Source organism: Phalacrocorax aristotelis, chromosome 5 (genome assembly GCF_949628215.1).
Source record: "Phalacrocorax aristotelis chromosome 5, bGulAri2.1, whole genome shotgun sequence".
Taxonomy (NCBI): Eukaryota; Metazoa; Chordata; class Aves; order Suliformes; family Phalacrocoracidae; genus Phalacrocorax; species Phalacrocorax aristotelis.
In genome coordinates, this window is record NC_134280.1 from 25,563,332 (window position 1) to 25,579,570 (window position 16,239).

The following is a 16,239-nucleotide window of genomic DNA, read 5'->3' on the forward strand; positions in this document are numbered from 1 at the left end:
CTCAGCCATGCGTGCACGGCGTCAAGGGTAAATGTGCATCTCATTTCCCAGGGCTCTGCTCGCCTGCAAGGAAATGCCCCGCAGGGCCCGCTGGCACTGGAGCCCGGCCACTGCAGGCTGCCGCCCTTCGGGCCCCCCAGCTACCCTCGCCGGCACCCCCGGCTCCCCGCGCCGGGCTTCGGCTCCCTCGGCGGGCCTCTGCCCTTCCCGGCCGGCCGTACAGGCCGCGCTTCGGCGCCTAGCCGCGGCCCCGGGTCCTGGGCAGGGCGGGCCGGCGGCGTCGCCCCGGGCAGCGCGCCCGCGGTTATCGCGCGGGATCTGCGCGGCCGCCGCGCCCCGCCGCGGCGGGGCTTTCGGCGGCTCCTGGCGAGCGCGCACCGGCGGGGGGGAGCGGGGGCGCCGCGGCTGGGGTGGATCCGGGCAGGGCTGGGCCGGGTTTTTTTTCGCCTGAGGAGCGGCACATGTAAACTGAAGCCAAAAGTCCCCCCTGAGCTCATGAGCGTGCGTGTGTGTGTGTGTGTGTGTGCGCGTGTGCGTGCGCGGGCTGCTGTGTGCCTAATAGGAAATAGTAAAAGCAGTGAGGCAGGTCATTTTGAGAGCGATTATATTCCAGTCCTGGTCACCGCATACACGGAGAGCAGGAGCGGGGAGCGCACTGGCGAGCGGCGGCGGCATGAGCGCGGCGTAGAAGCACCGGCGGCGGCGGCGGCTGCGGCGGCGGCGGGAGCAGCGCCCCGCGCCCCCGTCGCGCCCCCGCCCGCCGCTGCCCCCTCCCCGATGAGCTCCTACTTTGTCAACCCGCTGTACTCCAAGTACAAGGCGGCGGCGGCGGCGGCGGCGGCGGCGGCGGCGGCGGCGGCGGGGGAGGCCATCAATCCCCCGTACTACGACTGTCACTTCGCGCCCGAGGTGAGCGGCCGCCACGCCGCCGCCGCCGCCGCCGCCGCTGCCGCCGCCCTGCTCTACGGGAACGGCGCGGCCGCCGGCGGCTTCCCGCACCCCGCGCCCGGCGGGGCGGGGGGCGGCGGCGGCGCGGCCGCGGACTTTTACCACCCGGCCGGGGGGAGCCCCACGGCCGCCTACCAGCCTCCTCCTCCTCCCCCCGCCGCGCCTCCGCCTCCTGCCCCCTGCAGCGGGGTTACCTGTCACGGGGAGCCCGCTAAATTTTACGGATACGATAACTTACAGAGACAGCAGATTTTTACGACACAGCAAGAGGCCGAGCTGGTACAATATCCTGACTGTAAATCGTCCAGTGCTAATATTGGCGAGGAACCAGACCACTTAAATCAGAGCTCGTCTCCTGCTCAAATGTTTCCCTGGATGAGACCACAAGGTTGGACGCAATCAAAAATTTGCTTCCATCTCACGTCTGAGTTTGAAACTTTCTTTTCCTCCTCCCGCTTCTTTCTCGCTGCCTCTCGCTCCCTGCCTTTGCCTCCCCCTCTCCCTGCCTCTCTCCCCGCGATTCCTCTCACCGCGGTGGCTTGCGGTAATAAAGCGATACAGTAAGCAAGCAGAAACCTCCGCGGAAGGCGGCTGCCACCCCAAGAGTTGCCTTAAAGTCGCCTCTGGGACACGGAGGCGCAGCTGACACGCTCTCCCGGCTCCCGCTGCCGCTGCCGGACAGGGAGGGGTGCAGGGCCGGGGGGGCCCAGTTACCAGATCATAAAGTGACCCCGTAAACTCGCTCCCGTAAACCCCGATGCGGGAGGAGAGCCGAGGCGCTTCGTGCATCTGCTATCGCTGTTGTTCCCGCACTCATGTGCACGGCTCTAGACCCCGCCGTGCCCTCTGCTTTCTCTCCCGGCGTTGCTGCGGGGCTTCTCTCGAGGGGTTTCCAGAGGGACTCGAGCCCTCGCTCCCTGCCTGCGCCTTGTTTTGGACGAGCCTCCAAACCCCTCTGTTTTTGTTTTAAACAGCAGCGCCGGGTAGGAGGAGAGGAAGACAAACATACAGCCGATTCCAGACTCTAGAGCTGGAAAAGGAGTTCCTCTTTAACCCCTATCTGACCAGGAAGAGGAGGATCGAGGTGTCCCACGCACTAGGACTCACCGAGAGGCAGGTAAAGATCTGGTTTCAGAACAGGAGGATGAAATGGAAAAAAGAGAACAACAAGGACAAATTCCCCGCTTCCAGACAGGAGGGAAAGGAAGGGGAGGCCAAAAAGGAAGCACATGATCTGGAAGAAGACAGAGCTGAAGGCCAGACGAATTAAATTTTGCCCTAAAAGCCTTTGTGAAAGACTATAAAAAATAACCAGCGCCATAGCACGACGTCTCGGCCCGTCTCCCCCTGTACGTGGTCCTGCGGGACGTGGGACGGGCGACCCCGTGTCCCTCCGCTTGACGTTTCTCTGCTTCGGGTGCTTCACTTGTTTGTGGTTTTGTTTTGTTTTGTTTTGTTTTTAACCGTATCCGGAACAATCTCTAGATTTAACAGTTCACCTACTTCTTTTGGAAATTTGATACAGAGTTTGTAGCAATACATTTCTAAATATACATATAAATACTTTTTTTTTTCAATCTTAAGAGACGATGATTGCGGGAAACGACATTAACTTCCTAATAATAAGCACCAATAAGCAAGACATTTAACAATGCTTTATTAATCAAGACAAGTGCACTTGTACTATTTTAATTCTTGTTCTTATCTGAAGTAAATTAAATAAATTTAATAAATTTGAAGAAAAGATCTTAGAAATATACTTAACCTTCTACTATTGATATTTGATTAAAATAAACCAAATTTATTCAAATAAAGAATGTATCTGTTTCCCGATATCCTTTTTGCAATCCACTCGTTCCAGTAACCTTCAGAGCCTTCCCGGTCTGGACTAACTCTCTCCTGCACCTTGCCCCCGTCCTTTCTCCGACGCTGGGTGTTTCTGTGGGGTCTGGGAATGGCACATTGGGTACAAAACCTGGGTTTCATGCTCTGTCCCCTGCACCCCCTGCCCCCGACACCGATGTTTCGGAGGCCTCCAGCCGCGGGCTCTGCGGGGCCGGGCTCGTAGGGGCGGCCCGCGGGGAGTGCGGCCGCACCAGCGGGCTAAGCCAGCGCTTTGACCGGGCCCTGGGGGACCCCTCGACGTGTGCGCCTGGGCCCTGCCTTCGCTTCGTCCTGGCCCCCCCGGGGTGCGGGGCGGCAGGGCAGGGGAGCCGCTGCCGCCAAACACGGCCCTTCACCCCGCAGAGCCGCCCGCTGCCGCCCGGCCCCCGCCGGCCCCAGGGTCTGCACCCCACCGGTGCGGGGCTTCCAGCCCCGCCACGCAAACCGCGGCTAAACCGGGCCTAGCCTTCCCCGCGGATGGCGGACGAGGAGAGAAATGCAAAGGTTTCGCGGCCTTTACGTGGGGCTGTAATTGTATTTGGTCCCAAACCACGCGTAAACGGGAAAAAAGGGGGCATTTCTCCCCCTGAATATTATAGCACGGTTTGGGTGCGTTTCCTAGCGGAGGCCGCAGCCGGGGAGGGCAGAGCCTGTCACAGCCACGGGAGAAGTCCGCTCTGATCAGTAAAACGGTTTAATTTATCTCCCCCTGTCCCCTCCCTCCCCTTTCCCGCTCCGCGGCGGGGTCCCGCGGCCCGCGGTATCTGAGAGGAGGGCCGAGAGCAGTCCTTTTTAGGAACAGCAGGCAGAGGGCTGAGGTATGAGGTATAAATCCCAACCAAGATTTCTGCGTCATTTTTTCCCCACCGCCTCACGCCCCTGTGAATGACGGCCCCTTGAAGGGAAGCGCAGGGACGCGACAGCCGCCGCGACAGACACCACAAATTGATATTATCTGCCCAAGAAACGAGCGTCCTTCCGAGGGAACAGACACCGAGCCGGGGTCCCGCTCGGAAACTCACATCCAGGAGCCCTGGGAGGTGCCGGCCGCCGCCATGCCCGGCCGGCCTTGGGCCCTTCCCCGCACCCACCGGTCCCCTCCCGCGACGGGCCCGGCACGGCGGGAACCGCCGTCCCCGGGGTCGGGATTTGTACGGCGGGTTTAGTTCATTTCGTTTCCCTTCCTCTTCCCCCCTCCCCGCCACCGAGCCCTGCATGCTTCCACTCCTGCAAAGCGCCAGCTCTAGAGGGAGGCACAAGCAAGCGGAGCTATTGTTCTGGGTTTATTTTAATCGCGTAATTGGTTAAAGGTTGTAAACGCGGAGAAACTGCAGCAAAGCGGTGAAGGAAATATTTGCTGCATGTATTTGCATATATACACCGGTATCCCTAGTGTCCAGGAAGGATGTGGGGCTGGTAACGGCAGGTTTAATGAAACCCAGTCGCCTGGCGTGGAAATAAAAAAACAAACCAAAAACAAAACACAAAACCCAAAACAACTGGCGTTTCAAAATAGTACCCGCTGCCAGAGGCACCGGCACGTTGGGTCTCCGGGCAGGGAATGAGCATTTTTCTTCTGCTGCTCTTGCGGCCGGGGCTGGGTGCAGCGGGGCCCCGGTGGGCCCTGCCGCGGGGAAAGCCGTGTTGCTGCGGCCGCCGCTGCAGCCCGGGCTGCCTGCGGGGGAAACGCATCACGGAGACCTTCGCATCCCAGCGGAGCCCTACCTAAGCTAATATTTGTCCGGGAAAGAGCTGCTGCCGTAGTTGGGTTTAATTTCCAGACAAAGAGAATAAAATTAAAATATTCCTGACGAAGTTTCCGTTAGCGTCGCTCTCCTTGGACTGACTGGGAACGCGGCCACGCAGGCAAAAACTGAATTCCTTGTGCACACATCATTTGCGAAGGCCTAGTGGTAACTGGGATCGTCCCTGTCCTATTTATTGAGAATAAGAGAAAAAAACCCTGTAGCTAATAAGGTATTTCGCCCCGTAGCCCGGTAGCTGAATCTCTCCCTTGTCTTGAAGTCTTGCTAAGAAAAAGAAAAAGAAACAGCAAAGCGAGCCAGAAATTGGCCCGGGCGGTCCGTAAACCCCCGGTAAAATGAAGCTATCGATCTCCGGAGCAAGTAGCGGTATTTCGGCAGGAAAAAGACGGAGCTGCGCGGGTGGCAGCTGCAGCGGCGGCAAGGGCCCGCCCGTGCCAGCCGCAGCGCGGATATACCGCACCTTTGGTTTCCGCGGAATTCCTCCGTCCCCACGTCGAGCAGCTCTGCGCGGCCGTGGGTACTGCAGAGCCACGGTGAAAGGTGCCGGTGGCTCGGCCCAGGGACGGGTGTGATATTCACGGGTGTGTAACCGCCTGAAGCAGCGTTTTAAAAAAGATTTTAACCGTTTTAGGAGTGTTTAATGTTGTTAGCTCGATTTTCGAGGCGGGTGCGATCATCACGGAGGCCACTGACGGGGGACTCTTGTCTGTTCCCCGAAACAAATAATTGAGCAAGAAACACCCCCAATAATCCGTCTCCAAGCCGAGCATTCCCTGTGGACATGGGCCTGGTTTTAGTCTTTCCAAGCACTTTCTAAAAATGGGGTTTTCCCTGTCGGTGCCGCAGGTCCGAGGGCCCCGGGGAGGTTTCAGCAGGGGCAGGGGCCGCCCGGCCCGGGGGCGTTGCGGAGAGCCTGGGCGCGGTGAGAGCGCCCGGCGCAACCTGTGGGAACCGCACGCTTGGGGCTGGGGAAGCGGCTTGGACTATTTTTAGGTCGGTGACGGCTTCGGCTTCAGTAGTGGGCGCTAAAGGAAATGTGGTTTCTTTTAGGGCCCGGCAGGGCGGGGCGGGGGGGGAGGTGGGGGAATGCGGGTAAAGCCCCCTTAGGGCAAGACATGACCCGCCGGCACAGCGCGGTGACCCGTCCCCCCCACACTTTGTGCGGCTCCGCGGCCGCTGCGCGAGGTCTCGCCCCGCGGATCTCCCGCGCCCGGCCGTGCCCGCGGGGCCCCGCCACCGCGCCCGGGGTGCGCAGGCCGCGGGCAGGCGGGACCGGGGGCTCAGCAAAAGCTCAGCGCGCAGGCGAAAGAAACATGGCGCTGGGAAGCAGTATGTGCAAAATCCGCAAGGAATTGCAGTAAATTCCTTTTTGTTTGAAGAAAATTTACAACTTGGTAATAGACCTTTTTATGACCTATTTGGGCTCGTCATTGGCTGCGGCTGGTCATGTGCAGGCAGCGAGCGCTTTCATGGCCTTTTCCTGATTTCCCTGGCGATTTTCCCCCTGCATTCTGCCTTCAGAGAGCCTCAGCCCCTCTTTTCCTAACCTTTGTCTAGGCTGAGGTGTATGGCAGTCGCCCTCATGTTTGTGTCCCGCTCCCCGAAACCCGCGGCCGGTCCCGCCGCCGCCGCGCTGACACGTCCCCGGCCCCGCGACGCCTGCTCTCCCGCGCCCGCGGGGGGATGCGCGGAGCCCCGCGCCCGCCGCCGCGCCGCCTCCAGCCCTCCGCTCCTCTCCCGCCGCTTGTTGCCCCCGCTGCCGCTATCTGCTCCGGCACACGGATTGCTACGCGGGCGCAAAATGGATTACAACGATCCTCCCAGGCTCCTCCGCAGGCGGGCAGTGCCGCGAACCGGTAAGCGCTCGGTTCCCCTCGAGTCGGCCGCCGGTCCTCCGCGCCCGCGCACCGTCCCGCACGGCGGCGCGGCGCCGGCTCTGCTGTCCCCCAGCCCGGTGGGTCACCTGTCCCTCGGAGCCCCTCATTCTCGCTATTATTCTCGCTGTTCCTATTACTGCTGTTATTACGGTTGCTGTTACTACGGTTGCTGTTATTGCTGTTGCAGTTATCGCTGTTGTTATTATCAGGAAGAGCCGCGGGCACACCGCGGGGTGCGTGCGGCTGTTGCGCGGTCTGGCGCGGAAAGGCGGTGCGGGCCGCCGTGGGGCGGGAGGCTGGGGCGCAGGGCGCGCAGGCAGCGTTTCTCCTGCCGCGGGGTTTCTTCCCGTAAAAGGCCTTTTTTGGAGTGCTTTTTCCCCCCCGCCAGCCTGAAGCGCGGTGTGGCGATGCAGTGGTTTGTTTTCCCCATGGCGGAAGGGCGCTCGCGTAACTTTAAAGCTTAACAGGTGTTTTCGCAGGAGAATGGGGGGTCAGTGCTCCCGCGGGGGCGGAGGGCGCGGGGCGGCCCCGCCGAGCCGGTCGGGTTGGGGGCTGTGCCTGGGTCAGCCCCGGGAGTCCCCGCCCGCCTCACCGGCGCGGTTTAGCTCATCCTCCTCCCGCCGTACCGTGCCCGAGCCAGGGCTGCGGCTCCCATCGGCCCGGCGGGAGGCACACGGACGGGCTCGGCAGCGGGAAGGCGGCTGGAGCTGGAGCCGGAGCCGCCCCAGCCCCGGGCTCCTGCGGGACGGGCGGTGCGGGGGCGGGCTGCGCGGAGCCACGGCCGGGAGCGCACCCCGCAGCGCGGCGCCGTACCCACGTGGAAATCATGGGGGGCTAGGTGGGGGACGAGATCTCGGGGAAAAAAAAAAAAAGAAAAAACCAACCCCTAAAAAACCCAACTAACCAACCAACCAACCTAGGTTTATTTTGAAATATGTAGAGGAGATCGAACGGTCGCGTTACCTACATTTGTGTACGTACTCATATCTGCACTACCTATATACGCCTGTATTCGTATCCCCACCTCTACTTCTTTCTGTAGAACATATATTCTTTGGCAGTATAGTATTTTGAATGTATACATATTTTACACATCTCCTCTTCATTTTCAAAATATTAATGCACGGTAGAAAATCCTCTGCCCGGTATTTAGTGTTTACACCGTTGGTCAGTTGTGGGAATGCACGGTGCCGTTGCACTGCAGGAATTTACCGAACGGCCATGTACCTCAAAAGCAGCCACTTATTTAACGGTGAAGCAAAATGCCTGATTAAACCATATCCAGCGAGGTTGGAAAGGTGTGGGACGTGCCCCAGGTACATATTTTGAAGCCGCAGAAGAAATTATTCTTTAATCTACCCCCGAGCACTTCCCCTGCTTGCCAAGCCCGAGCCCCGCTACAGTAAGCGATAGGATGCCTCTCCCTCAAGCTTTGGCTCTTTGCACTAGCCGACCGCCCTGCCTTGCTGAAGGACTTGGGGATTATTTGGGAGGAATCGTTTTCAACATAGCAACAGTCTTCAAGAGTAACTTGGAAAGTATGCATTGCGTTAGGTTTCACTCTCAGACTCCCTCCTAGGTGACACAGTAATTATAGCTGCTTGGCTATAAAAACCTCTCCAGAAACTTCGAAAAATCTCGTCCTTGAGCTGTTTTCGAATTATTCGTAGCCTGGGGGAAAAGAAGAAAACAAAAGCAGGATGTTCTAACGAATTCTAATGTGCATGTGTGTGTCTGCGGGTCCATATGCTGACACATACGGATAAACATATGCATTTATGATCCCTTTGGTTTATGTGGGATCTCGGCCCCTCCTAAACGGCTTCCTTCCTCCCTTGCTTTTTCTCCTTTTCTTTGGTTTTTTTTTTTTTTTTTTTTCTTTAATTTCTTACATTAACATTGAAGCACACCTAGGTATATGTATGCTCTTAAATCTCTTTAATATACCTATGTGTGTGAGTATTCCTAACAAACTCTGTATGTATGTGTCTCTATACATATGGCACATATGAGGGCTGTATTTATATATATATTCATACACCTATATAACGTGAGCCCTGTACGTGTGTAGATGTGTCGGCTGCTGTAATTTTCGGAATACAGAATCCATATTCACATTTCTCACACCTGCTTCGTTTCCCGACCTGTTCGACAGAATTTATGACTCATCTCAATTTTTTTGTTGGAAGGAAGCAGCCGATCCGCAGCCCACACTTTACTGACGCACGGGCAGTAAAAGAGCAACACCACAAAATAACCAGCAGGAAACGGCAGCCCGCGCTCCCTGGCACTGCCCAGGCACCGCTGGCGCCGGCTGCCCTTTGGGAAGTCAGGCTGGGATCCCGCTTAGCTGCTCCAAGTTGCCTGGAGGAGAAGCGCAGACTCTGCTCCCTAAGCCTGTCAAGGTGCAAGGAGGAGAGGCGATGTGGACTGCGGACCCGGGAAACGCCGTAAGACTGAGGGAAGAAGTACGAGTTGGTTTTCCGCTCTTAAGAACAGCAAATCCCGCCGATTCGTTTATTTCCCAATAATGTTTCTCTTTCCCCAAACAAACATAATTCTCACGGGGTGTTTTATGAGCGCTTGGGGCAGAAAGAAATCCGAACAAAGACAGTATTTCACCCCTCGGTTGGCAGGCAGCTGTTAAAGGTATTTACGGCTCTACTGCAGTGCGGCACTCAATGCTGCTGGAGCGGGAGAGGAAAAAACAGGAAGCGAAAGGAAAAGATGAGGCACAATAAACATTGCAGCAGGTCGTGGGGGCCGGGCGGGGCGCGGAGGAAGGGGCTCTGGCAGAGACAAGAGGCAATAAAAGTGCATTCAGCAGCAGCGGCCTCTGCCCAAACCCAGCACTAGCCTCCCATCGTCCGCGGGGAAGTGGACCACGCGAGGGTGCAGGATCTGCGGGGGGAGGGGTGGAAGCCCAGCCGCCCGGCCGGCCCCGTCGTCGAGGCCCGGCTCCGCCGCCTCTGCCCGCGGGTGGGCGCCCGCCCCGACGGCCCGGGCCTGGGTCACCTGCCCGCGGCTCCCGCCCTCGGGGCGTCCGGGCCGGGGCGCGGAGCGGCCGCCGGGGGCGCGGCAGGCCCCGGCCGCCGCCACCAGCCATTTTGTCTCCACGGCCTCTTCCAGGAGAAGGCGCTGTAGGACAAGCCTGGCCGCTCTCCCTGCCTGGGCGAGGGGCTCGCTGCCCCGCTGCCCCCCGCCGTCTGTCCCGGGTCTCGGACCCGGCCGCTCCCCCTCCTGCCCACGCGAGAGGCCCACCGGCGGGCGGGGCACACGGGTGAGGCTCCGCCACCCTTCTCGGACATCCCGGGAGGCCTCCCCAGCTGGGCCTCGGTTGTCCCACTACCTCCAGCACTGCAGTCTCCCGCCCACCCAGGGTCTCCAGGCCCTTACTCTCACCCGTGCGCGCCCCTTCGCACTCCCTGTCCTCCCCACGGTGCCGGCGGGGCTCACCTCGGCTGCCCCGCCGCCCTCCCAGTCACCAGCCCGCCCTTGATGTCGGGCAGCCACCGCTTCCTTCCCTGCCCCTTTGATGTGGGTGCCAGAGCACCGTGGCGGCCCGCATTCGCCTCCCCGCTGGCTCCCTTCCCCCGGGCAGGGCCCCCGGGCCCCGCACGTCCCCCCTGACCTCTGCAAGCCGGGGCCCGGCAGATTTCCCTGCCTCCACCTCACCTGTTGCCTCCGGGCTTCATCTTCCCCAGCCGTGCCCGGACATGACCCTGGCGGCTCCCGGGCCATGCCTGCCCCAACTAGACGCTCCCACGGCCCCCGGCCTCCCCTCCCTGCCCCGTGCTCCCCGCCCTCTTCCCCCGCGGACCCAGGGTGCTGCCGCCGCTGCCCCCGTTTGATGTCGAGGCGCGGCTGGCCGCTGCCCTGCCCGCTCCAGGTCTCTGCCGCCGCCGGCCCTGCCCGGGGCACGGGCCTTTGCATGCCCTCATCCGGCACGGCGGGGGCACGGGAGGTGAGGTCGCTGCTGAAAGGTCGGGGTTATGATAAAAACAGGGAGGGCTAATGCGTTGGACGCTATCAAGGTGCTCAGTAAGTCTTCAAAGTCAGAGATGGAGTCTATCATTCTCTGGCGGTGTGGTCCTCGGGGTAGGATGCTGGTCTTCGTGTCCGTCAAATAGCGCCGAGAGCGATGGTGGTTTACACATGCAGTTCACTTTCCCCAACCCTTTTATCTCAACAATTACCAGGGGACAACCAATTATTACTGGATTACTTCACTCCACATCTTATCCATCCATCTTATCGTCAGGCCCAAGTATGAGAACTTGCATAAAAGCCTAGAGAGTGAACTGGCCAGAGCTGCAAAGTTAGCTTTCACATCTGCATTTTAGAATAGGAAATGCGAACATCCTCCTAATTGCCTCTTCAAAATCTCAGGACTAAAACTACTTAGTTGCAGGAACATTCATCTTGCCCCTAGATCACAGGGAGCTGAATCTCTGTCATCGCTCCTCACAATCCCACAGCCTCACCCTTCCCAGCCCTAGCCTCCTGGACTAGTTGAGCCAAGGCACATGCCCGGCGCGGGACGCCGCTCCCGCCCCGTTTGCCAGGACCGACCGATGCTCCGGCGCCCGCCCACAGCGCTGCCACGCCGCCGGCCTCGCCACGGTTCCTCGCCTCCCGCACCCGCGTGAACAGGGCTGCTGGACAGTCCCCTGTCCCGAAACCGCCAGTTTCTCTTGCCCACGAGGTGCACTAAGGAGCGATCGCAGACACGCGGGAAGGGACGTGACACTCCCTGTGCCCGCACAGGGGCTCGAGCGCAGCCGTGACCCTCCCTGCCTGGGACCGGCGCTCTGCCGTACCCCGCTGGCAGGCCCGAGGCAAAGGCATTTGACTCTGCGTCGTGGTTCTTGTCGTCGCAGCCTCTTTTCCCCACATGTTGATGGAATTCCCCATTGCATGCTTCCCCTCATGTCCCGACCCGTAGTCTTTCCCCCCACCTTCCCAGGGGACGGGCATCCTGTCAGTTTGCAGCTGCTTGTCGCTGAAGCCTCTCCTCCGGAGGCCAGTGGGGACGGGGCATTCGGGGGGGCGGAGAGTGGGACCTGGGGGGAGGCTGCCACGGAGCCTGGCCCAGCGCCTGCCGTGCCCAGGCCCGGGAGCGGAATACAGCCTCGTCAAGCTCTTCCCCCCACCTGCCTGGGGCTGGCAGCACGGGCCACGATCCAGCTGAACGCGACCCACGCGTCAGCCTCACACAGACCAGACCACCCCTCTGCCGGGGGCACCTGGCCGGGTCACCCCTGGCTTTCCTCGGCCCCCCGATAAAGTTGCTGAAATGTCGCCTTGAGCATTGCCCCTGCCAGCTGTCCGGGGCAGGTGAGGGCACAGGGAGAAAGAGCCATTCTCCAGCTTAGGCCATTAATAAAGCACAAAGGTGATGCCGCGTGATTAAAGTATTGACACAGAGCAAGGGAAATCGCGAAATACGAAATAACCCCGCGTGGGAAAGAAGGAACAGAAAAAGAGCTGAGGACGACTCTTGCTCTCTGGAGAAAAACGAATGGATCAGCTGTGATCTGAGCCACCTGAGGAGTACGGCGAGAGCTAAGCTGCGTCACAGAGGCAACTTCAAACTGGTGTAGCCAGAATCGGTAGGAAATGGCCAAGTAAGAGCAGAGCAGGAGGGACCTAACTCTGGCCTTAGGCAGGCACCACCCAGCTGGTGCCAGCACGCAGCAAGGAGCCGAAGCAGGCTCGCTTGTCAGAGCTGAGCCGCTGCGCGGAGCCGCAGCCGCGGGCCGGGGGAGCGGCCGGTCCCCTCTGCCTGCCGCCGGTCCCCGACGGGGCGGACGCGGCTCCCAGCCCTCTGTGAAAGGGACAAGCCCCTCCTTGGAAGGGTCAGGAGCTGCTAGCCGCTTCGACTTCCTCATCTTAGCCATGACAGATTGGGAGCTGATGCCCGGCTTCCTTTATGCTGTGTGACTGCCAGGGACATTTGACTTCCTGTGTTCGGGCTCCTTGAAATTCTCATTTGCTAACTCACACCCTGCTCCCTTCACACCAGGGCTGTTTTATTGTTTTATAACCCTCCTTATACTTCCAGTCCTCAAAGATCTCATTGTGGCAGGCTTCACACTTTCTCCCTTTCCAAAGCCCGGTGCCCTCGCTGTTCTCCTACAGTTTGGTCGCTTGCAGAGGTCCGTTGGGTGCCTGGCGAGCCCGCAGCCCCTGGCACAGCTCACCTCAGCAACAGCTCAGGAGGTGAACGAGTCAAACCCGTTTTCCGGGGGCGCCTGACCAAAATGCTATCAACATCCCGGGAAGGGAGAGAGGGATTCACCTCTCCCCGCAGTATCTCTGGTGTTTTTTGTTGTTGTTTGTTGCTTTTGTGTGTGGGTGGGTGGGTTTTTTTTTTCTGACGATGGGCTTCCCTGTCCCCTAGGAGATGCAAAGAGAAGTTTGGAGGGGTACCCGCGGCAGAATGCACCCGTCTCCCTTCTCGAGAGCAATGTGGGAGTGCTAACTCCCCCCGAGCAGCTTTCCCTACAGCAGGCTCCGCAAAAAGGCCGGCATAACGCCGCGGAGCTGACCTTCCGCCCATCCCCGCTATTCCGACCCAGTCCCGTTTTGCAGGATAGAGTCAGCGAACCTTTATTTAGCGAATAAAAGTTTAAAGCTGAAGGTTATTTATGGTTCCACAGAGATAGGTCCTGAGTGGCTATTTAGAGGCACGTGATTCCAATAAACTTTGTTTTATGGCTTGAGAGTTGACAAGCCAAAATATAATTCCCACCATAAATTAGTTTAAGAGCATACAAGTGCAGATGCTTTCGTTCCTGGAAGCAGTAATCGGGAAAGTGTTAGCAGGGAGCCGTCTGCGGGAATGCGGCCGTGCAGGCACCTCTGCTCCCGGGTCCCCCCGGCCGGGGGGGCAGCGCGCAGTAAGTCCGCTACCAGCCTCCCCACCGCCGCCGCCGCGACCGGGCTCTCGCCGTGCCCCTGGAAACTCCGTGGGAGTGGGGTACCAGCGCTGCTCTGCCCTGCAGTGCAGAACAGCTCTGCTGGGGAAGATGGACAGGTAGAACTCAGGTGGCCAGGGCAGCGCCGGGAGGAGCGGGCTGCTCCCCGCCTGAAGGGTCTGAATTTATTGGGACATCCTATTGGAAGCTAACCTTTTTCATAACAAAACAACCAAACAAAACAAAAGGATTAAAAAATGGATAAAAAAGAAAGGAAAAGAACGCTAAGGGAATGCTTAGTGCCGAAATGCTGATATTATTCCACTGCCCTCGCAAGCTCTGAGTGCTATCAAAAGTGGGCAGAGCTAAAAAAATATTTTTTAACAAAAACAGCCTTGGGAAGCTCTACCTACTGAACTATTGATACCGAGGCAATTGCTCCGTGTGTAATGCAATAACTCTCCAAGATACCGTAGTGAGGCAAGAGAAGGGGTGAAAAATCGCTTACAGAAAGGAAAACCCCAGTGTTAGTATTTTACTCTAAAAGATACGATGCTTTTCAGGAGCATTAGGCTGAGCGCGTGATTTTGTTTTCCTTGCTGTGATATTTGAACGTATTTATTAAAAGATTTGAAGGAAAGTTCAAGTCAAATTCGTCCTTCTATAATGCAAACAAAGACGCATGTCTTGTGGTTACTGTTTGGTTAAGTAGGTGATCTTAAAGGGGACCTATCCTAGAGTAATCCGAGATTTGTTCTTATAAAACTGTAGTTCTTTCTGTGCTCAGCATGGATGCGATGCTGCATGGCATATTGTGACATTTTATGGGTGATGGTTTAGCAAAGGTGATCTGAATATTTCATTTGTAAGTGACTGGATTGCCACAGAAAAACAACAACAACAAAAAAGGCCTTTGTTATTCTTTTTTTTTTTTTTCCCATCAGTGAAAGAGGGAGGTCTGACTTTTCAGCCCTTTAGAAATTCTCCAGTATAAAATCTAGACTATGAATATTAAAAGTGAAAGATCACACCCTGGACACAGGGGAAGCATGTGCTCATAAAAAACTGCCTGAATGCAACGTGGTCCTCATTCAGAAGGGGCTTCCACCCCACCACTCCGCTGCTCACAGGATTTACCACCAGCTCCTCTCTGCCTTCATCTATCAAACGTGGTCTGTAACTGTTCTTCAGAAATATCGCCCGTATGTGGAATACAACAGTAACAAACGTTTTTATTGCAACAGGTTCGGCAGCATGGAAGGACACCCATGGTAAGTAACCTCTTGTTTCTTATGGAGTTTGAGATGCTTGAAAATCCTGTGTTTTCCCTTCAGACTGGAAGAATTAAAACTGATGTATCCCTGCTGAATATTGCTACCAAAAAAAAAAAGAGAGAGAGAAAAGACTGTGTCAGCATGTGATGTCCCTTGTGCTGTTGTAGAGACGGCTTGTGGTACGGTGTCATAATCCTGGCTAGCGTTCAAAACAGAGGTGCAGGCTCCTCAGGGTTTATTGTAGGGCTGTACAGGTGTCCTCCTGCTCTTAAGCACTCTGAAGCAATTAGCAGCGTTTCCATTTTAGCTCGGCGGGACTGTGCAGCGCCTCCCCGTGCAGAGCCCGGACGGACCACGTTGTGTCCCAGCGCCTCATAACCTTGGCTACTCCCCCCCTTTTCTCCAGACGGGATTGAAAGTAGAGTTGTGCCTGCTCTCTGTTGTTAACCTCGTGCGGCATAGCCTGGTGAAGGAGCGAGGAGGCGGCGGGCTCTGGAGGCTGGCAGCGCTCGCTGGCCGGGGCAGCCCACGATGCAGCCGGGTCGTGCGGGGCGGTAGCGCTGCTCCTCTGGTGCGAGGTTTCTGCGGACAAGGGAGAGTCAAACGTGGGTTTAAATGCCCTGAAGGCACGGGCGGGAATGGGTGCCTGAGCTTAGGAGGGCAACCTTTTACTGTAGGGGTTTTTGCATCCCTGATGGTCCCGCATGAGCTGCGCTGGGGGGACGGAGCGGAGGGCGGCAGATCGGTGTGTAGCAGGAAATGCTGTTGACCCTTTCTGGCTGCAGTGAGGATCTAAGTGCATTAGTCCTGGTGCTTCAGGCTGAGACCGGCTTGTCTCTCAAGGAGGAGAAGAAAGCCTGCGGTATTTGGAGATGCATTCATTAGGTACATATACATTGCCCTCCCTGCTTCTGCCAGCCCAGCTCTGACCGGGAGCATACAGAGGAGCGGAGCTGTGTTTGTTTGCATTTCTCCCTGTTTCCTCTCCCTGCTTGCTGATAAATAATATCTTTCACTGCTTGTGCCAGGCTTCTCCTTCTCTTTCCCCTTACGATGAGATATTGGTTTTCGAGCCCTTTAAATACGAACTAAAGAATCGCCTGCAGCGTTGCAGTTTTAATTGTGTTCCATAGGTAACTTTCCTCCCCCCGTAGCTCAGCCCTGCGCTATGTAGATGCCCTTGGCATTTTATTCCAGGGCCGGCCCTAAATGTAGGATTGCTTGTTTTCTGCCAACGTACATTTAGCATACTGATTATGAAACAGAATACAAAAAGCCCGATAGATCAAAAGCATTCTGTATGGGCAGTTGAACAGGAGGTGAATATATAACGCTTTTGTTCATCAATAACTCTTTGGCTTTGACCTGTCTGAGCAAGTCGTGCAATAAGGTGAAACGCAGGTCACAGCGTCTAACAAATATGAAAATGTGTAGTATTAAGCAGAGCGGGTAGCTGCTGCTTCCCCAGCCCCATCCTTCTCCCCGGGCAGCCCTCGGCGGGCTCCCCCGCTCCCGGGGCTGCCCCAAACGCAAGCTCGGTTTGGGGGGGCGTGGGGCTGTGCCGTGGTTG

General features: G+C 57.6%; 2 protein-coding genes across 5 annotated transcripts in view; both read left to right on the forward strand.

Moving 5' to 3' along the window:
• The first annotated feature begins 444 nt into the window (after positions 1-444).
• On the forward strand, positions 445-2,777 carry HOXD8 (homeobox D8). 2 transcript variants are annotated; one of them, XM_075093538.1, is made up of 3 exons: positions 454-909; positions 1,189-1,336; positions 1,923-2,774. In XM_075093538.1, the coding sequence occupies exons 1-3, from the start codon at positions 496-498 to the stop codon at positions 2,216-2,218; spliced, it is 858 nt and encodes a 285-aa protein (XP_074949639.1). In that variant the 5' UTR covers positions 454-495; the 3' UTR covers positions 2,219-2,774. The 2 variants fall into 2 exon arrangements, with proteins under 2 accessions (XP_074949638.1, XP_074949639.1); XM_075093537.1 differs by having other exon boundaries at positions 445-1,336; positions 1,923-2,777.
• Positions 2,778-5,756: 2,979 nt separating this feature from the next.
• Positions 5,757-16,239, forward strand: part of HOXD3 (homeobox D3) — a 32,768-nt gene continuing 22,285 nt past the window's right edge. The window contains exons 1-2 of one of the 3 annotated variants that reach the window (XM_075093539.1): positions 5,757-6,454; positions 14,640-14,666. The gene's annotated coding sequence lies outside the window, so the exon portion shown is untranslated. Of the gene's footprint in view, positions 6,455-13,360; positions 13,378-14,639; positions 14,667-16,239 lie in introns of those variants that run through there. The other 2 variants (XM_075093542.1, XM_075093540.1) reach the window with 2 other exon arrangements.

Bases quoted from the DNA above. Each gene is read 5' to 3' on its own strand.
- HOXD8 (XM_075093537.1), top strand. From the start codon at position 496: ATGAGCGTGCGTGTGTGTGTGTGTGTGTGTGCGCGTGTGCGTGCGCGG. The intron at 1,337-1,922 runs GTTGGACGCAAT...TGTTTTAAACAG, and splicing joins TCCCTGGATGAGACCACAAG to CAGCGCCGGGTAGGAGGAGA.